We start from the raw sequence: 21,188 nt of genomic DNA, 5'->3' as shown, positions 1-21,188 counted from the left end.
ACTTCTGTGAAGCACTTGAAGGTTCAAAGTGCTCACAACACATCTAGATAAGTCCCTTAATGGGTCTAGTTTCCAAAATGGGATCACTTGTTGGAGGTTTCCACTGTTTAGGCCCATCAGGGGCTCTGCAAACGCAACATGATGCCCGCAGACCATTCCATCAAAGTCTGCATTCCAAAATGGCACTCCTTCCCTTCCGAGCTCTCCAATGCGCCCAAACAGTGGTTCCCCCCCACATAAGGGGTATCAGCGTACTCAGGACAAATCGCACAATAACTGTGGGGGTATGATTTCTCCTGTTACCATTGTAAAAATACAAATTTGGGGGCGAAAAGATCATTTTTTGGGTCTAGTTTCCAAAATGGGTCACTTGTTGGAGGTTTCCACTGTTTAGGCACATTAAGGGCTCTCCGAACACAACTTGGCATCCGATCTCAATTCCAGCCAATTCTGCATTGAAAAAGTCAAACGGCGCTCCATCCCTTGCGAGCTCTGCCGTGTGCTCAAAAAGTGGTTTACCCCCACATATGGGGTATCGGCGTAGTCAGGAGATATTGTACAACAAATTTTGTGGTTGATTTTCTCTTTTAACATTTGTAAAAATAAAAAAAATTGGTTCTGAAGTAAATTTTTTGCAAAAAACGTTAAATGTTAATTTTTTCCTTCCACATTGCTTTAGTTCCTGTGAAGCACTTAAAGGGTTAATAAACTTCTTGAATGTGGTTTTGAGCACCTTGAGGGGTCTAGTTTTTAGAATGGTGCCACTTTTGGGTATTTTCTGTAATGTACACCCCTCAAAATGACTTTAAATATGATGTGGTCCCTAAAAAAAATGGTTTTGTAAATTTTGTTGTAAAAATGAGAAATCGCTGGTCAACTTTTAACCCTTATAATTTCATAACAAGAAAAAATTTTGCTTCCAAAATTGTGGTGATGTAAAGTAGACATGTGGGAAATGTTACTGATTAAGAAATTTTTGTGACACCTCTCTCTGATTTAAGGGCATAAAAATTTAAAGTTTTAAAATTGCAAAATTTTCGCTATATTTCCATTTTTTTCATAAATAAACACAAGACTTATCGAAGCAATTTTACCACTAACATGAAGTACAATATGTCACGAAAAAACAATGTCAGAATCAGCGGGATCCATTAAAGTGTTCCAGAGTTATAACCTCATAAAGGTACGTGCACACTCTGCGGATTCCGCTGCGTTTCCGCAGCGGTTTTGGCCGCTGCGGACCCGCTGCAGCTTTAGCTGCGGTGTACAGTACCATTCAAATGAATGGGGAAAAAAAAACGCTGTGCCGACGCTGCGGAAAAATCCGCGCGGATTTGCTGCGGTTTTGAATCCGCAGAAAGAATTGCATGTCAATTCTTTCTGCGGAAACCGCTACGGGTTCCTATCTCCACCATTGTGGAGATAGTGAATCCGCAGGACCAAACTGCAGGCAAAACCGCAGCTAATAAGCAGGTCTTTTGACCTGCGGATTATCTGCGGTTTTTGCAAAATCCGTGCGGATTAATCCGCAGCGGATTCCGCAGCGTGTGCACACACCCTAAAGGGACAGTGGTCAGAATTGTAAAAATTGGCCCAGTCATTAAGCTGCAAACTGGCTCTGTCGCTAAGGGGTTAAGGAGGTGATAACTTGTTGATCAATGGAATCCGACCATTGGAAACCGCACCGATCCGAAGAATGCATCCAAACTCAGGAAGACAGTAGATTTTCCAGATTTTTTTTAACTATTTCTAGGAGATTGACTGTCCTTCTGGTGCTGTCCGCCGCCTTGTCTTCAATCCCACTTGGTCTTTGTGGATCATATAAGATAACCATTGCTTCAGACTCAGGCCCCTTTCACAGATCCGTCGAATTTTGAAAAAAAACCGGATCCAGCGACTGATACCGCTGGACCTGTTTTTTCCCATTGACTTGCTGTATAGTCTGTATAAAGAGATAACATCCAATATTCCAATATATTCTGACCTCACAACTTATTTATACAGGGGTAACATCCAGAATATGGAATCCAGATGGGGGCGCTGGGTCCTAGTGCCCTCTTCCTCCAGTGATCTGCTGGTTAGGCCTGTTTCACACATCCGTATGTTACCATCAGTCAAAATCCGCCGTTTTTCAAAAAAACCCGGATCCGCCATTTTGATTAGCGGATCCGTTTTGCCCATTGAGTTGCATTACCGGCGGATCTTGACGGATGGCCATCCGTTGGATCCGTTTTTTTGCGGATCCACCAAAATGTTGGCGTCCGCCGACATGCCTGGAAGGACAATGCAACGTTTTTTCGGGCGGCCAGATCCGCATTTTACATTGCGCATGCCCGGAGGACTTCCCTCGGCCGCAAATTTAACCCTAAACTCTGTTCGGGCGGCTGAAAAATTCTCTCTCTCTCTTCCCCTATTACACACTCTTCACACAATGGAGAGTATATAGCACTATATGGGGGTATGCAGCAGGATATGGAGGGGATATAGCACTATATAGGGGTATACAGCAGGATATGGAGGGTATGTTGCACTATATGGGGGTATACAGCAGGATATCGAAGGTATGTTGCACTATATGGGAGTATGCAGCAGGATATGGAGGGGATATAGCACTATAAGGGGGTATACAGCAGGATATGGAGGGTATATAGCACTATATGGGGGTATACAGCAGGATATGGAGGTATATAGCACTATATGGGGGTATACAGCAGGATATGGAAGGTATATAGCAGTATATGGGGGTATACAGCAGGATATGGAGGGTATATAGCACTATATGGGGGTATACAGCAGGATATGGAGGGTATGTTGCATTATATGGGGGTATGCAGCAGGATATGGAGGGTATATAGCACTATATAGGGGTATACAGCAGGATATGGAGGGTATGTTGCACTATATGGGAGTATGCAGCAGGATATGGAGGGGATATAGCACTATAAGGGGGTATACAGCAGGATATGGAGGGTATATAGCACTATATGGGGGTATACAGCAGGATATGGAAGGTATGTTGCACTATATGGGAGTATGCAGCAGGATATGGAGGGGATATAGCACTATAAGGGGGTATACAGCAGGATATGGAGGGTACATAGCACTATATGGGGGTATAGAGCAGGATATGGAGGTATATAGCACTATATGGGGGTATACAGCAGGATATGGAAGGTATATAGCAGTATATGGAAGGGTATACAGCAGGATATGGAGGGTATATAGCACCATATGGGGGTATACAGCAGGATATGGAGGGTATGTTGCATTATATGGGGGTATGCAGCAGGATATGGAGGGTATATAGCACTATATGGGGTATACAGCAGGATATGGAGGGTATGTAGCACTATATGGGGGTATACAGCAGGATATGGAGGGTATGTAGCACTATATGGGGGTATGCAGCAGGATATGGAGGGTATGTAGCACTATATGGGGGTATGCAGCAGGATATGGAGGGTATGTAGCACTATGTGGGGGTATGCAGCAGGATATGGAGGGTATATAGCACTATATGGGGGTATACAGCAGAATATGGAGGGGATATAGCACTATATGGGGGTATACAGCAGGATATGGAAGGTATGTTGCACTATATGGGAGTATGCAGCAGGATATGGAGGGGATATAGCACTATAAGGGGGTATACAGCAGGATATGGAGGGTACATAGCACTATATGGGGGTATAGAGCAGGATATGGAGGTATATAGCACTATATGGGGGTATACAGCAGGATATGGAAGGTATATAGCAGTATATGGGGGTATACAGCAGGATATGGAGGGTATATAGCACCATATGGGGGTATACAGCAGGATATGGAGGGTATGTTGCATTATATGGGGGTATGCAGCAGGATATGGAGGGTATATAGCACTATATGGGGTATACAGCAGGATATGGAGGGTATGTAGCACTATATGGGGGTATACAGCAGGATATGGAGGGTATGTAGCACTATATGGGGGTATGCAGCAGGATATGGAGGGTATGTAGCACTATATGGGGGTATGCAGCAGGATATGGAGGGTATGTAGCACTATGTGGGGGTATGCAGCAGGATATGGAGGGTATATAGCACTATATGGGAGTATGCAGCAGAATATGGAGGGGATATAGCACTATATGGGGTATACAGCAGGATATGGAGGGTATGTAGCACTATATGGGGGTATGCAGCAGGATATGGAGGGTATGTAGCACTATATGGGGGTATGCAGCAGGATATGGAGGGTATGTAGCACTATGTGGGGGTATGCAGCAGGATATGGAGGGTATATAGCACTATATGGGGGTATACAGCAGGATATGGAGGGTATATAGCAGTATATGGAGGGTATATAGCACTATTTGGGGGTATACAGCAGGATATGGAGGTATATAGCGCTATATGGGGGTATACAGCAGGATATGGAGGTATATAGCACTATGTGGGGGTATACAGCAGGATATGGAGGGTATATAGCACTATATGGGGGTATACAGCAGGATATGGAGGTTATGTAGTACTATATGGGGGTATACAGCAGGATATGGAGGGTATATAGCACTATATGGGGGTATACAGCAGGATATGGAGGGTATATAGCACTATATGGGGGTATACAGCAGGATATGGAGGTATATAGCACTATGTGGGGGTATACAGCAGGATATGGAGGGTATATAGCACTATGTGGGGGTATACAGCAGGATATGGAGGTTATGTAGTACTATATGGGGGTATACAGCAGGATATGGAGGGTATATAGCACTATATGGGGGTATATAGCTGGATATGGAGGGTATATAGCACTATATGGGGGTATACAGCAGCATATGGAACTGAGTGTGCGGCTCCCAGCGCCTCTGTATATATGGAGATAAATGCTATTATGAGGAGTCCGCTTCTTCTCAGTTCTGTTAATCACACTGCTATTATTATACACATAATGTAAGTTTCTGGTTATCTAGAGAGGTAAACAGAAGAATTGCAGGTATTCAGGGTGGTCCTGACAAGCACAATGGATGTGGCCTGTGGGAATACAGAGGACAGAACTTGTTCTTCAAGGTTGGGGGATGCAGGGAGAAAAGTCCATGTACATGGCTACTTCAGGGAACAAGATGGAGACAACATGGTTTCCTTCACAATCCCGTTCATCCAGTGCTGTATACACAGATTGTGCTGTTGATGCCTCTATGCTTTCCACCCCCATATTGTACTGTTTACCCCCATATAGCGCTGTATAATCCTGATATGCTGTTCTGCCCCAGATAGCGTAGTATACCGCCACATAGCTCTGTATACCGACACATGATGTAGTTTACCCTCCATGTAGTGCTGTATAACCCCTAAAAATATAAACTATCACCCCATATATATGGTTCACTCACCACTACCAGATATTTAAAGGGGTATTCCCAGCTCCAAGATACTATCCAATATGGAGAAGGTAGAATAATAATAGCAATTACCTCATATTAGAAATATAGTATAGTTTTTCAGATTCGCTGTCTCTTTCCTCATGTGCAATCATTGCAGGACCTTCGGTATCTATGTTATATAGTTGCTAGTGTTGGTAATCATGGATACCTAAGGTTCTGCAATAACTGCACAGGAGGAAAGAGAAATAGCAAATCAGAAGAACTATACTACATTTCTAATTGGAGGTATTTGCTAATGTAGGATCTTGGAGATGGAACTACCCCTGTAATCACAGCTCCAAGCCTGACAAGAGCAGATCCACCACCGCCATCCTGACACCACATGTTACAGAGAACAAAGAGCAGAAGAAACCATCAGCCCATGTGCTCAGCCAATCAGCACTCAGTAGGGCTATGGCTCTGCCCACAGGCAGCTCCAGATTACTCCCCCCCCCAGTGTTAACCTATTAGTGCCTGCAATGTATCCAGCTGCAGCAGCACAGGCTGCAATCATCCCAGCCCAGGACTATCAGCAGCCCCTTCCGCCTCTCCCTCCCCAGGAGCTGTAGCTTCTCCTCAGAAGATGTGGGTGGCTCTTAAAAGAGCCTTTGGGTTGTCAGGATAGAGAAGAGAATACAATTAACCTCCGAAGCCGTAGAGAGTGCGGCCCTGGCGCTTGAGCGCGTACACCACGTCCATGGCGGTGACGGTCTTCCTCTTGGCGTGCTCGGTGTAGGTGACGGCGTCTCGGATCACGTTCTCCAGGAAGACTTTCAGGACGCCGCGGGTCTCCTCATAGATGAGGCCGGAGATGCGCTTCACTCCTCCCCTGCGAGCGAGACGGCGGATGGCAGGCTTGGTGATGCCCTGGATGTTATCACGGAGAACCTTCCTGTGCCGCTTGGCGCCGCCCTTCCCCAGACCTTTCCCTCCTTTACCGCGACCAGACATCTTCCAGGTAGTCAGCAGAAATCTATGACTGATGAGTGCACAGTCCGCCTTTATATAGTCTGTGAGCGGACCAGAAAGAGAACTGCAGCGATGACGCGTTTCCAGGGCAGGGATGGTAAGTAATTTGCATTATCAGCCCCGCCCCTTCCTCTGCTGATTGGCCAATCACAGAAATGTTAGTGATTTTGAATTTCCCGCTCATTGTTTTGTTCTTTTCCCGCTTCTACAGGGATGACACTAAAAATAATCAGAAACCTGATTCCTCTCCGTGGTGACATCCTGCTCGGAGTAATTACAATGCGAGAGCCGGACCTGCTATATTCTCTCCATCCATAGAGTAACGTATAACCGCCATATACTGCTGTATACCTGTAATATACCACTATATTTCTCCATGTAGTGCTATAAACCCCCATATTGTGCTTTATACCCTCCATATTGTGCTCTGCTCATTTATCTCAGTGACAGGTTCTGCTGCGATAATCAAGTGATCGGCTTCTCAATGACAATGTGAGATTCAGACCTAGAAATAGATCAATCTTTGGGATCTTATTGGTCAGGAGCCTCCACCAATCAGCAGAGCAAAGGGTGTGTAATATCAGAGGAACGTCAGTGAGAAAGTGCAGAGAGCTCTGATCAGAATGAGGACAAACTGCTGGAAACATCGCTGACTACAAAGAGCCAACAGCCCATCTCCACCTACTATCAGCAGAACAATGGACACCAGGCCCCAGCGCTCTGGGAGAGAACCAGATTCAATGAGAAGAGCAACCGATCATTTATGGCTGCCTGCACCTGCTCCTCCACTGTCAGACTATTCCTGATGTTCCCCATCATTCTACATCTCACTACAACCCTCATCTCCCTCTCCATTTTACTATCCTTTAATCCCCAACCTCTATTGCCAGATACATTGATCTGATCTCTTCCTCCAGCCAACACACGAGGTGTCAGTAAGTGCAGACACATTCCCCAGGGAGAGGAGCGAGATACAGACACGCAGCCACAGCTCTGCTGTAGACGGGGTGGGTGGCTCTTAGAAGAGCCTTTGGGTTGTGGGTGCAGAGCACAGAGCAGATCACTTGGCGCTGGTGTACTTGGTGACGGCCTTGGTGCCCTCGGACACGGCGTGCTTGGCCAGCTCTCCGGGCAGCAGCAGGCGCACAGCGGTCTGGATCTCCCGGGAGGTGATGGTGGAGCGCTTGTTGTAGTGAGCCAGGCGGGAGGCTTCCCCTGCAATGCGCTCAAAGATGTCATTGACGAAGGAGTTCATGATGCCCATGGCCTTGGAGGAGATGCCGGTGTCAGGGTGGACCTGCTTCAGCACCTTGTACACATAGATGGCGTAGCTCTCCTTCCTGCTCTTCCTCCGCTTCTTTCCATCCTTCTTCTGAGTCTTGGTCACGGCTTTCTTGGAGCCCTTCTTGGCCGCTGGTGCAGACTTGGCAGGATCAGGCATGATGAGAGCAGAATGTTCTCTTCACTGGAGAAAGAGAATAATGATCCTGCTCCTCCCAGAGCGGCCGTATTTATAGACCGGCTATGCAAATGAGCAATGCTGTCAGATCGCTGTGTTATTGGGTGAGAAAGTCATGTGACCAAAGTACACGTAATGATCTCTGCCCACTGCAGCTCATTGGTGTGTACACAAGTCTTGTTTCCATTGGTGACTTCAGATCCAGCCAATGGCAGGAGAGGAGGCGGGGCAGCAGCAGGTTATAAAAGGTGCAGGAGACTGCGCACTCCCCACACAAGAGCATTCTCTATCTGCTGATAACTGAGCGCAGTGATGTCTGGACGCGGCAAACAAGGAGGGAAGGTCCGTGCTAAAGCCAAGACCCGCTCATCCCGGGCAGGACTGCAGTTCCCGGTTGGTCGTGTGCACAGACTTCTCCGCAAGGGTAACTATGCTGAGAGGGTGGGCGCCGGGGCTCCGGTCTATCTGGCCGCTGTGCTGGAGTATCTGACTGCTGAGATCCTGGAATTAGCTGGTAATGCCGCCCGGGACAACAAGAAGACCCGCATCATCCCCCGACACCTGCAGCTGGCTGTGCGCAATGACGAGGAGCTTAACAGGCTGCTGGGTGGGGTGACCATCGCCCAGGGGGGCGTCCTGCCCAACATCCAGGCCGTGCTGCTGCCCAAGAAGACCGAGAGCAGCAAGTCCAGCAAGAGCAAGTGAGCGCTGCCACCGACCCCGTATCATCCACACAACCCAAAGGCTCTTCTAAGAGCCACCCACACCGTCACCACAGGAGCTGACGCCGCTGATCTCATATGTGATCTGTGTACTGATCTGTCATGTATACCACCTTATAGTGCTGTTCACAAACATTGCTATATAACGTCATATAGTGCAGTAATTTCTCCTTATACTGCTGTATACCCACCATATATGAACATCCATTTAATGCTGTGCATGTCTATATAGTGCTGCATACTGCTATAAAGTAAATGATACCCTTCATCCATCTAGTGCTGTATCCAGGGCTGGGGTGTCTGGGCCCCTACAGCTGTATGCAAATACCTTAGCCGTTATCCCTGATACAGTGGAGCATCGACTGGAAAACACAGGCAGCTGCTGCACATTACTGTGCGCCACCATAACTGGGATGTATAATTATGGTAGTATGTTATCCACATGTTAACCCCTTAGCGACTGCCGATACACCTTTTAACGGCGGTATTTAACTGTACTAAAACCACAGCACCGCTAATTCACGGCGCTGTGGAGAAAGTGAATAGCGCCCCCCCAGTGTCGGATTTTCTCCGGGGTCTCGGCTGCCGGGGGTAGCCGAGACCCCAGAGAACATGAATCGGTAGTTTTTTTACCGACCCCGCTTTTGCGATCGTCGTTATTAACCCTATAACGGCGACCGCAAAAAAAAAGCAAGCCGCAATTGTGCATTAAATTTCTCTTTCCTCTGATGTGATCGCACATCAGAGGAGAGAGAACTAGGGTCCCCGATCCCCCCCGTACCTCTCTGTGGTCCAGGGACCCCTCCCGGTGGTGCCGCGTCCTCCGGTGGGAGCCACCATCTTGGATCCGGAGAAAATGGCGGGCGCATGAGCAGTGCACCCGACGGGAATCTGCAGGCTCCGGCTGGCAGATTCCATTCATTCATTTTGATCACGATTGATAAACTATCATCGTGATCAAAATAGTACATAATCCCCCCATTTATCACCCCCTTAGTTAAGCCAACATAACGAAATAAAGAAAAATTTTTTTTTGTTTTCCATTAGGGTTAGGGCGAACTAGGATTAGGGTTGGAGCAAGAATTGAGGGGTTTCCACTATTTACCAACTTTGGGGGTCTAAAAATTGGGTCTAAAAAAATCACTTTTGTGAAAATAAAAGACTTTTTATTTTCACGGCTCTGCGTTTATAAACTTCTGTGAAGGGCTTGGGGGTTCAAAGTGCTCACTACACATCTACATAAGTTCTTTAGGGGGTCTAATTTCCAAAATGGGGTCACTTGTGGGGGATTTCCACTGTTTAGGCCCATCAGGCGCTCTGCAAACGCAACATGACGCCCGCAGACTATTCCATTAATGTCTACATTCCAAAATGGCACTCCTTCCCTTCCGAGCTCTCCCAAGCGCCCGAACAGTGGTTCCCCCCCACATATGGGGTATCAGCGTACTCAGGACAAATCACACAACAACTGTGGGGGTATGATTTCCCCTGTTACCCTTGTAAAAATAAAAATTTGGGGGCGAAAAGATAATTTTTGTGGAAAAAAAATAGTATAAGACTTACCGGTAATTCGGTTTCTAGGAACCTTCCACGACAGCCACCTTGGAGGTTGTCTCCCCGTCCTAATAGGGGACAGGAACACAAAGAGGTTAAATATCCCTCCCCTTCCTGCTACCTCAGTGTTTTTTCTGAACTAGTGATGGGAAGTTCGGCTCTTTTTGGCGATCCGGCTCCGCTGACCATAAAGAGCCGGCTCTTTCAACGGCTCTTTTCTTTAATATTATTATTATTATTACTATTATTATTTATTGTTATAGCGCCATTTATTCCATGGCGCTTTACATGTAAGGAGGGGTATACATAAAAACAAGTACAATAATCTTAAACAATACAAGTCATAACTGGTACAGGAAGAGAGAGGACCCTGCCCGCGAGGGCTCACAATCTACAAGGGATGGGTGAGAATACAGTAGGCGAGGGTAGAGCTGGTCGTGCAGCGGTTTGGTCGATCGGTGGTTACTGCAGGTTGTAGGCTTGTCGGAAGAGGTGGGTCTTCAGGCTCTTTTTGAAGGTTTCAATGGTAGGTGAGAGTCTGACATGTTGTGGTAGAGAGTTCCAGAGTAGGGGTGATGCGCGAGAGAAATCTTGTATGCGATTGTGGGAAGAGGAGATAAGAGGGGGACTAGAGAAGGAGATCTTGTGAGGATCGGAGGTTGCGTGCGGGAAAGTACCAGGAGACGAGGTCACAGATGTATGGAGGAGACAGGTTGTGGATGGATTTGTATGTCATGGTTAGGGTTTTGTACTGGAGTCTCTGGGCAATGGGGAGCCAGTGAAGGGATTGACAGAGGGGAGAAGCTGGGGAATAGCGGGGGGACAGGTGGATTAGTCGGGCAGCAGAGTTTAGAATAGATTGGAGGGGTGCGAGAGTGTTAGAGGGGAGGCCACAGAGCAGGAGGTTGCAGTAGTCAAGGCGAGAGATGATGAGGGCATGGACTAGGGTTTTTGCAGATTCTTGGGTGAGGAATGAACGGATTCGTGAAATATTTTTGAGTTGAAGTCGGCAGGAAGTGGAAAGGGCTTGGATATGTGGTTTGAAGGAGAGATCAGCGTCAAGGATTACTCCGAGACAGCGAGCTTGTGGGACTGGAGAGAGTGGGCAGTCATTTACTGTAATTGATAGGTTCGTAGGGGGGGCCACGTGAGATGGGGGAAAGATGATGAATTCTGTTTTGTCCATGTTGAGTTTCAGAAATCTAGCGGAGAAGGATGAAATAGTGGACAGACATTGAGGGATTCTGGTTAGTAGGGAGGTGATATCTGGTCCAGAGATGTAGATCTGTGTGTCATCAGCGTAGAGATGATACTGAAAGCCATGAGATTCTAGGAGCTGTCCCAGGCCAAAGGTGTAAATAGAGAACAGCAGGGGCCCAAGGACTGAACCTTGTGGGACTCCGACAGATAGGGGGCGAGGTGAGGAGGTGGTGTGTGAGTGGGAGATGCTGAATGTCCGGTCTGTTAGGTATGATGAGATCCAGGATAGGGCCAAGTCTGTGATGCCGAGGGATGAGAGGGTCTGTAATAATAGGGAATGGTCCACTGTGTCAAAGGCAGCCGACAGGTCCAGGAGGAATCCGTTTTCCACATTCCTCGTTCCAGGTCTTTGCCTGTACAGTGAGGGCCTCATTCTCCACCTGTATAAGGATCTAGTGACGCAGTGTAGACTGTTATTCAGCATTGCTGTCTCCTCAGATTGTCAGCTCTTGTGATCAGGCCCCGGCTCCTTGGTTGCAGACGGTCTTACCATGTATTCCTTTCTAATCTGTGGCGTTTTTTGTAGATGTCCTGTCTGGATTAGTAAGTGCTGCAATCTGTGTTGGCGCTGTATAAGAGTATAATCCGTAAAAGGTACGTTGGAAGCACTGCGCCAACACACACACACTCCAAAATATGTAAGCAAAGCATACTGAATGGTAAAATCAGCCACTAAGAACAGTTGACTGGCAGGGGTGCTCGGTGTCGCACCCTCACTGATCAGACATTGCTGACCTATTCTAAGGTCAGCCAGCATTAAAGTCATGGACAACCTCGCACGTGTACTTATTTGAAGCCTGCAAAATGATTTGGACTAGGGCCAGTTTTGTTTCCATATTACACTGAAAAGATCCTTTATGTTCCCCTAGTGGCACCTTTCCTCCTGACCCCCCTATTACTGCATTGTAATAAAGTCATGTGCAGTAAAAATAGTGTCATATCGGCACTGGTGATCTGATAATGAACCAGTAGTAGCCCAGCGGGACGTCTATTCCCCCCACACTAGTAGTCTGCACCTTCATTGCTGCAGTCATTCCCTCTTGGACGCGATTTATTCGCATCTGTGTTTTTTCTGCAAATGGATGCAAACGCATGGAACTGCACCCTAATGAGGATTTGGTTTGAAATGTGAAATTCTGACTTCTGGGGCAGAGGATAGGGGGAGAGAGGAGAGAGAGACTGGTGAAAGGAAAAAAAAAAATGGGGTTAGGAGCCTGCGCAGTAGGAAATCCACATGCAGATTGGACGCAGGCATCCTGATTCAGGTGCGTCTACATTGACAATCATATGTTTTTGCTGACACATATCAGGATGTCTGCAGATTTTTTTTTAACACTCAAAATTCGCATCAAGCTGCGTTTTGGGAGAACATCGAAAATCCTGATGCAAACGCAGGTCCGTGCCTCCCTATGGTAAGTATAGGGATGTAATCTGGATCAGGATTGCTACGCTTCACAACGCACAGTACCAAAGCACTAGTGTGAACGCAGTCCCACTCATGCAGCCCCTAACCAGGTGCCCCCATGTCATATACATGCTCCCAATACATTTTATTATCATTACCACACTGTAACACAGGGCACAAGCCCTTCTAGTGAGGCAGATCACTGTATGACAGAGCAGCATGCGGACATAGTCTATATTATGTCTCCAGTCTGGTCCCATACAGTTTCATCACTTTCCCATAGCACATCCCTCACTGCCGAGCATCAGTGCCGCAACACAGATCCCTGCACACGGACCCGTGTTGTCCTGGATCCGTGCTCCATGTTATTTCCAGACGTGTAGCCGCGGATCCGTGCGTCTCCCTGTGCCTCGTGTTTTTCAGATGACACAAAACTGCAACAACTTGCGTTTTTGTGCATCTGATAAAATATGCAGACATGCGGATCTGTGGAAAAACCGTGACACCTGGATGCACATACAAGTCCCATCCGTCACCACTGAAAGTCAATGGAGATGAAAACGGATCCGTGTGCAGCTAAAATATGCATGCGTGAAACCAGTTTAACCCTATAAGGCCATGTGCACACGGTGCGGATTCTGCTGCGGAACCGCAGCGTTTCAGGCTCTGTGGGTCCGCAGCAGCTTTAGCTGCGTTGTACAGTACCATTGTTTTCAATGGTAAACTCAAAAACGCTGTGCACATGCTGCGGATTTTTCCACGCGGATTTGCTGCGGGTTCATATCCGCAGCATGTCAATTCTTTGTTCGGAATCCGCTGCGGTTTCAAACCTCCATTGTAGAGGTGTGAAACCGCAGGGCTAAACCGCAGGTCTTTTTTACCTGCGGATTTTTCCAAATCTGCAGCACCAAAAATTATGTGTGCACATGGCCTAATTATTGAGGCTGGACCTAGATCTCTGCACAGTTTTGCCTGAAATCACTTCATTATATTGCTTACCCCTACCCTACCCTCAGCAAGAACTGACACTTCTCCCTGTAGGGTTCCTGTCCTGTGTGACTGTCCTGAATCCTCCTCACTCACTCAGTGCTGCACTGCTGCTGCTGATGCTGAGCTGAGTCAGCTGACTAATAGTATACTATAGTATAGTATATGTGAGAGTCTACATGAGACCAATTTGCTGAGTCACTTGAGTTTAACCCCTCTACAGTCACATGCCATATACTGTATGCCATGCATGCATGTCTGAAGCTAGGAGGAGTATATCACTTTAAATATTTCCACTCACTCCAGCACAGACAGCACACATTTCCCTCTCTGTCTCCTGACAGCTTCGCCTCCTCCGAGATGAGTCACTGCCACTGCCTGGGGCAGAAAAAAAAAAAAAACTGGCTCGTTCACAGTGCAGAGTCGGCTCATTTTCCCAGCGGGGAGCCGGCTCTTTGAATCGGATCATTCATGAACGACACATCACTATTCTGAACGTACTAGCATGAATAGTTACCACCAGTAGAGCAGGAATCATCAGGTAAACATATTATATAGGGAGGGAAAATAATGCCGTCGTGGAAGGTTCCTAGAAACCGAATTACCGGTAAGTCTAATTCTATTTTCTCTAGTCACCTTCCACGACAGCCACCTTGGAGTCATGCCTACGTTAATTTTTTAGGGAGGGACTACGGCTTGCAAGACGCGTCTGCCGAACGTGAGATCCCTATTGAAATCCAGTCTATAGTGTCTGGTAAAGGTGTGCACAGAGGACCAGGTAGCCGCTCTGCATATCTGCTCTGAAGACGTATTTCCTCTTGCTGCCCAGGAAGTAGCGACTGATCGAGTGGAGTGGGCTTTTAACAATCCGGGAGGAGAGAGATGTCTTGAAGAATATGCCAGGGAGATGGACTGCTTGATCCAACCCGCTATCGTGTTCTTTGCCACTTTCTTCCCCTTATTTCTTCCCGAATACTGAAGGAACAGGTTCTGATCGATTCTCCAATCCTTGGTTGCCTCGAGGTAGCGGAGAACTACCCTGCGGACATCCAAGGTATGAAATTTTCCTTCCTTCGGATTAGAAGGATTTGGGCAAAATGAGGGCAACACGATATCTTGACTTCTATGAAAGTCTGACACCACTTTGGGCATAAAGGAGGGGTCTAGAGGCAGTACTATACTGTCTGAATTGAGTAGGAGGTAAGGTTCCTGTACTGAAAGGGCCTGCAGTTCCCCCACCCGTCTAGCCGATGTGATTGCCGCCAGAAACACCGTTTTAAGTGTGAGAATTTTTAATGGGATTTCTGACAGGGGCTCAAACGGGGCCTGTGTTAGGCTATTGAGCCCTAAATTAAGATCCCAGGGAGGAACCCAATTAGGGAGCAAAGGGCAAATTCTGCCTGCCGCTGTCATGAACCGCTTGACCCAGCGGTGTTTGGCTAGGTCTTGGTCAAAAAAAGAACTAAGGGCAGATACCTGTACTTTCAATGTACTTGGAATAAGCCCTAGATCTAACCCTTTCTGCAGGATGGAAGGCACCAGGAGGAAAATTTTTTCCATACTTGCCGTAAATTGCATTTGTTACCGGCTTTCTACTTTTTTGAAGGGTCCGGATTACCTAATTCGACAACCCTTTGGCCCTCGGAATGTTGGCCTCAATAACCAAGCTGCTAGATATAACTTGGTTGGGTTCGGGTGTAGTAATGGACCCTGGAAAAGGAGGTCGGTCTTCTGGGGTAGAAGCAAGGGACCTTCCTGGGCCATGTCCAACAGAGCGCTGTACCAGCTTCGTCCTGGCCACACGGGAGCCACCCGGATTGTCTTGACTCCGTCTGCTCTGATCTTTTGTAACTTTTTTGCCAGCATCGGGATTGGTGGAAAGGCATAGGCCAGTCTGAAGACCCATGGATGGGCAAATGCATCCGTCCCCTGGACTCCGTACGTGGGACTGAGGGAGAAATAGGTCGCTGCTTTTGTATTTTGCATATTCGCAAACAGGTCGACCTCTGGGTCTCCCCATCTCGAGGCTAGAGCCTGGAAGACCTCTTGGTTTAGACACCATTCTCCTGGATGGACGTCCTTCCTGCTCAGGAAGTCTGCCTGGATGCTTTCCAACCCCTTCAAGTGTACCGCAGAAATGGATAACAGGTGCTTCTCTGCCCAGAGGAAGATCCTTGCTGCTACCTTCTTTAGACTGGCGTACCTTGTGCCCCCTTGGTGTCTGAGATATGCCACCGTGGTCACGTTGTCGGAGTATATTCGAACATGATGGTTCTTGACAAGGGTTGATGCGGCCTTCAGTGACTCTTCCACCGCCGTCAACTCCCTTAGGTTTGAAGATCCGGATCTTATGTTCTGGGGCCACTGCCCCTGGAAGTATGAATCCTCGACCATGGCTCCCCAGCCTCTCAGACTGGCATCGGTACATAATATTCTTTGAGGAAGCTGATCCCAGCTTACTCTTCGTCTCAGGTTTCGGTAGCTCAGCCACCACCAGAGGGTCCATTTTACATGTCCTGGAAGTGGAACCCTCTTTGATAGGTTGTTTGGGTGCTTCCTCGTGTTTATCAGGACGTATGACTGGAGGACTCGCGTGTGAGCTTGTGCCCAGGATACCGCCTGAATGCACGGTCAGGGAACCCAGGATGGACATGGCATCCCTCAGCGTAGGTGCCCTTTTGTCTCTGAACCGGATTATTCTCTGCCGAAGGTCTATTAAAGGACGTCCTCTTTTCTTAATCCAAGAGGATCCCCAGGAATTTTTTCCTCAGGGAAGGATAGAGGGCCGACTTCTGGAGATTCGGTATCCACCCTAGGGTTTCGAGTATCTGTAGGGTTCTTGATAAGTCCTGGTTCAGCCGGGTTACCGATGGGGCGACGATCAGCAGATCGTCTAGATACGGCACAATGCATATCCCCTGAAGCCAAATGGAGATGACTGCTTCCTTCATGATCTTCGTGAACACCCTTGGTGCTGGGGATACCCCAAACGGCAGGGCATTGAATTGGAGGTGGCTGATTCCTTGGTCGTGGGAGATCGCGAACCTCAGGAACTTCCGGTGGTCTGGATGAATGGGAACGTGGTAATACGCGTCCCTTAGATGTATTGTAGCCATCTGCCAGCCTCGTCCAATAAGAGGGATCGCTGATTTCACTGACTCCATCTTGAACCTTCGGTACTTGATGAAGTGGTTCAGGGGCTTTAGGTTTATTATGAGCCTGTGCTTTCCTGAGGGTTTCTTTATCAGGAACAGGCGAGAGTAATGTCCTCTGCCTGCCTCTTGTGGAGGTACATACGAGACCACTCCTTCCCGTAGAAGTTCTATCTGAAGCAACAGGACTTTTTGCAGGCTTGGGGACAGTGCCGGTGTAATTCTTAGGGCATGCGGGGGGGGGGTCCTCGAACTCCAGTTTCAGCCCAAATTGAGTAGTGTGCAGAACCCACCGGTTCGAAGTCGTGGCCTGCCATTGGGCAAGAAACTGTGTGAGTCGACCCCCGACCCAGGAGTCACTGCTTCTCCGGGGGCTGCTGCTGTTGGGGCACAAGGATGTTTCTTCCTTTACCCCCTTTCGGGTAGCTCCAACGACCCGTCTTGCCCTTCCCTCTGAATGCCTTCTGAGAGGTCTGTTCCGTTGAGGGACGAAAAAAACACCTTTTGGTGGATTTCTGTTCTGGCAGTGACTTATTCTTGTCAGAAGTCTTCTCAAGGATATCATCCAGGACAGGCCCGAACACGTGGTGCCCCTGGAAGGGGATGGCGCAGAGTTTCGTCTTGGAGGTGATGTCGCCCCTCCACGACTTCAGCCACAAGGCTCTCCAGGCCAAGTTTGAAAGGACTAGGGACCTTGCTGCCACCCGTACCGGTTCTCCTGAAGCATAAGCTAAATAACCTGTTGTGTTCTGGAGGATTGACAGGGAGTCTAAGATTTCCTCTCTTGGGGTACCCCCCGATAGGTGGTCTTCCAACGTACGTAGCCAGAAAAACAAAGATCTGGCTATGCAGGTGGAAGCAATGTTTGCCTTGAGCAGGTTCGTAGAAGCTTCCCAGGACTTTTTAAGGTGGCTTTCTATTTTGCGATCCATCGGATCTTTCAATTGGGAAGCATCCTCAAAGGGCAAGGACGTTTTCTTAGTGACCTCAGACACTTGGACGTCTATCTTAGGGACCTCCCAAATAGAACTATCACCTTCTAGGGGAAACCGATTTTTTTTTTAGCTCAGAAGGCACCGTAAGTGCCATCTCGGGGGAGGACCACTCCTGAGCTATTAGGTCCTGTATAACCTCATGAACCGGGAAACCCTTTCTACCTCTGGGTTTCAACCCTCCAAGCATCTCATCCTGGACTGAGAGCCTGACCTCCTCCTCCTCCAACCCCATGGTATTTCTTACCCTGGAGACTCCTCCATATCCGCCGAGGAGAAATAGTATTTTTTTGCATCATGACTGGAGGCGGACGTGGAGCCCTCATTTTCCCAAATATCCTCCGATCCTGAGGAACGGACTTCTCCCGAGTGTGAGTCGGCTTCTATAGGAGTCCTTTTCCTCTTTTTTTGGGGCAGGGCCCTGGGACACCGGGGTTTAGGCTGCTATGGAGGTTTGAACCTCCTGCCTAATGAGAGTTTTTATGCTGTCAAACAGGGAGGGTTGCTCGGTACGCAGGATATTTTGCGTACAAGGTTGGCATAACTTCTTTTTGTAGTCAGAAGGAAACCTGGCACCACATATACCATACTTGCGGGGGTGTTTAGGGACAGAGGCCTTGTCTTCCTGCAAGAAGAAGAAAAGGCTTACTCAGACCTGTGCCACCAACTATTTGACAGGCAAGGGACCGGCCCTGCTACTCACTGTAGGAGGGGGAACGCTGGGCTCCGCAGATGCTGCAGTTGAGGGTTTCTCACCATCCTTGTCTGCACACACCACAGACACACTGCGCTTTCCTGGAGCTGCTGCGTTCGTTTGCTAGGTGCTCCTTCCTCCTTCCCTGGGAAGGATACCGCTCGACCCCCGCCGCCATTGGAATCATTTCCCGGGTCCCCTGGGTGCCGGCGCGCGTTTCCCCCTCACAGGACGCCGGAGGTTGCGAACCGGAAGTGTGCGTCACCGCTACCTCCGGTCGATTGCCCGCCCCCTCTGACGCGCGCAGCTCCAATGCAGCGCTGGGAGGAAGGAGGAAGCCGGGGAGCTATGCAGGACCCCGGCAGGCACCATACCGCCCCGCTTTACCCCGGAGGGCGCGGGAGGGGCGGCAGAAGTCCCGAGTCACACCGCGGTAGAGACGGGAGCAGCCCATGGAGGAGAGGCAAACCCCCCGACCTCGGCTGCCCAGCTCGGTGAGTACATAGGGGCTCCGCTCGCTGGCCACGGCAGCCCCTTGTGACCTCTTCATGCCTCGACAGGGGACAGGAAAAACACTGAGGTAACAGGAAGGGGAGGGTTATTTAACCTCTTTGTGTTCCTGTCCCCTATTAGACAACCTCCAAGGTGGCTGTCGTGGAAGGTGACTAGAGAAAATGGATTTTTTATTTTCACGGCTCTATGTTATAAACTTCTGTGAAGCACTTGAAGGTTCAAAGTGCTCACAACACATCTAGATAAGTCCCTTAATGGGTCTAGTTTCCAAAATGGGATCACTTGTTAGAGGTTACCACTGTTTAGGCCCATCGGGAGCTCTGCAAAAGCAACATGATGCCCGCAGACCATTCCATCAAAGTCTGCATTCCAAAATGGCACTCCTTCCCTTCCAAGCTCTCCCTTGCACCCAAACAGTGGTTCCCCCCCCACATAAGGGGTATCAGCGTACTCAGGACAAATCGCACAATAACTGTGGGGTATGATTTCTCCTGTTACCCTTATAAAAATAAAAATTTGGAGGCGAAAAGATCATTTTTGTGGAAAAAAATGGATTTCTTATTTTCACGGCTCTACGTTATAAACTTCTGTGAAGCACTTGAATGTTCAAAGTGCTCACCACACATCTAGATAAGTTCCTTAATGGGTCTAGTTTCCAAAATGGGGTCACTTGTTGGAGGTTTCCACTGTATAGGCACATTAAGGGCTCTCCGAATGCAACTTGGCATCCGATCTCAATTCCAGCCAATTCTGCACTGAAAAAGTCAAACGGCGCTCCATCCCTTGCGAGCTCTGCCGTGTGCTCAAAAAGTGGTTTACCCCCACATATGGGGTATCGGCGTATTCAGGAGAAATTGTACAACAAATTTTGTGGTTGATTTTCTCTTTTAACATTTGTGAAAATAAAAAAAATTGGTTCTGAAGTAAATTTTTTGAAAAAAAACGTTAAATGTTAATTTTTTCCTTCCACATTGCTTTAGTTCCTGTGAAGCACTTAAAGGGTTACTTAACTTCTTGAATGTGGTTTTGAGCACCTTGAGGGGTCTAGTTTTTAGAATGGTGCCACTTTTGGGTATTTTCTGTCATGTACACCCCTCAAAATGACTTTAAATATGATGTGGTCCCTAAAAAAAATGGTTTTGTAAATTTTGTTGTAAAAATGAGAAATCGCTGGTCAACTTTTAACCCTTATAAATTCATAACAAAAAAAAAATGTTGCTTCCAAAATTGTGGTGATGTAAAGTAGACATGTGGGAAATGTTACTTATTAAGAAATTTTTGTGACACCTCTCTCTGATTTAAGGGCATAAAAATTTAAAGTTTTAAAATTGCAAAATTTTCATCATATTTCTGTTTTTTTTATAAACACAAGACTTATCGAAGAAATTTTACCACTAACATGAAGTACAATATGTCACGAAAAAACAGTCTCAGAATCAGCGGGATCCATTAAAGCGTTCCAGAGTTATAACCTCATAAAGGGACAGTGGTCAGAATTGTAAAAATTGGCCCGGTCATTAAGCTGCAAACTGGCTCTGTCGCTAAGGGGTTAAGGAGGTGATAACTTGTCGATCTATGGAATCCGACCATTGGAAATCGCACCGATCCGAAGAATGCGTCCAAACTCAGGAAGACAGTAGATTTTCCAGATATTTTTTTTACTATTTCTAGGAGATTGACTGTCCTTCTGGTGCTGTCGCCACCTTGTCTTCAAGGGACAAATCCCACTTGGTCTTTGTGGATCATATAAGATAACCATTGCTTCAGACTCAGGCCCCTTTCACAGATCCGTTTTTTGCCATTAGTCGCAATCCGTCGAATTTTGGAAAAAAAAAGGATCCAGCGACTGATACCGCTGGACCTGTTTTTTTCCCATTGGCTTGCTGTATAAAGAGATAACATCCGTATTCCAATATATTCTGGCCTCACAACTTATAGGGTAACATCCAGAATATGGAATCCAGATGGGGGCGCTGGGTCCTAGTGCCCTCTGCCTTCCGTGATCTGCTGGTTAGGCCTGTTTCACACATCCGTATGTTACCATCAGTCAAAATCCGCCGTTTTGCAAGAAAA

The 21,188-nt window shown here is 47.7% G+C and overlaps 3 protein-coding genes across 3 annotated transcripts; 1 reads left to right on the top strand and 2 right to left on the bottom strand.

Annotated features, from left to right (window-relative positions):
* Positions 1-5,996: 5,996 nt before the first annotated feature.
* On the bottom strand, positions 5,997-6,396 carry LOC141083242 (histone H4). The gene has a single exon (XM_073567411.1). It carries the CDS (start codon positions 6,357-6,359, stop codon positions 6,048-6,050), a length of 312 nt encoding a protein of 103 aa, XP_073423512.1. The 5' UTR covers positions 6,360-6,396; the 3' UTR covers positions 5,997-6,047.
* A 989-nt stretch (positions 6,397-7,385) lies between these two features.
* Positions 7,386-7,871, bottom strand: LOC141083241 (histone H2B 1.1-like). The gene has a single exon (XM_073567410.1). It carries the CDS (start codon positions 7,816-7,818, stop codon positions 7,438-7,440), a length of 381 nt encoding a protein of 126 aa, XP_073423511.1. The 5' UTR covers positions 7,819-7,871; the 3' UTR covers positions 7,386-7,437.
* Positions 7,872-8,112: 241 nt separating this feature from the next.
* LOC141083129 (histone H2A type 1) lies at positions 8,113-8,598 on the top strand. The gene has a single exon (XM_073567314.1). The coding sequence runs from the start codon at positions 8,149-8,151 to the stop codon at positions 8,539-8,541; it is 393 nt and encodes a 130-aa protein (XP_073423415.1). The 5' UTR covers positions 8,113-8,148; the 3' UTR covers positions 8,542-8,598.
* The last annotated feature ends 12,590 nt before the right edge of the window (positions 8,599-21,188 follow it).

Source organism: Dendrobates tinctorius, unplaced genomic scaffold (genome assembly GCF_039654945.1).
Source record: "Dendrobates tinctorius isolate UK_male_01 unplaced genomic scaffold, ASM3965494v1 ptg000020l, whole genome shotgun sequence".
In the NCBI taxonomy this organism is placed as follows: Eukaryota; Metazoa; Chordata; class Amphibia; order Anura; family Dendrobatidae; genus Dendrobates; species Dendrobates tinctorius.
This window is presented reverse-complemented; position numbering and strand designations above follow the sequence as displayed.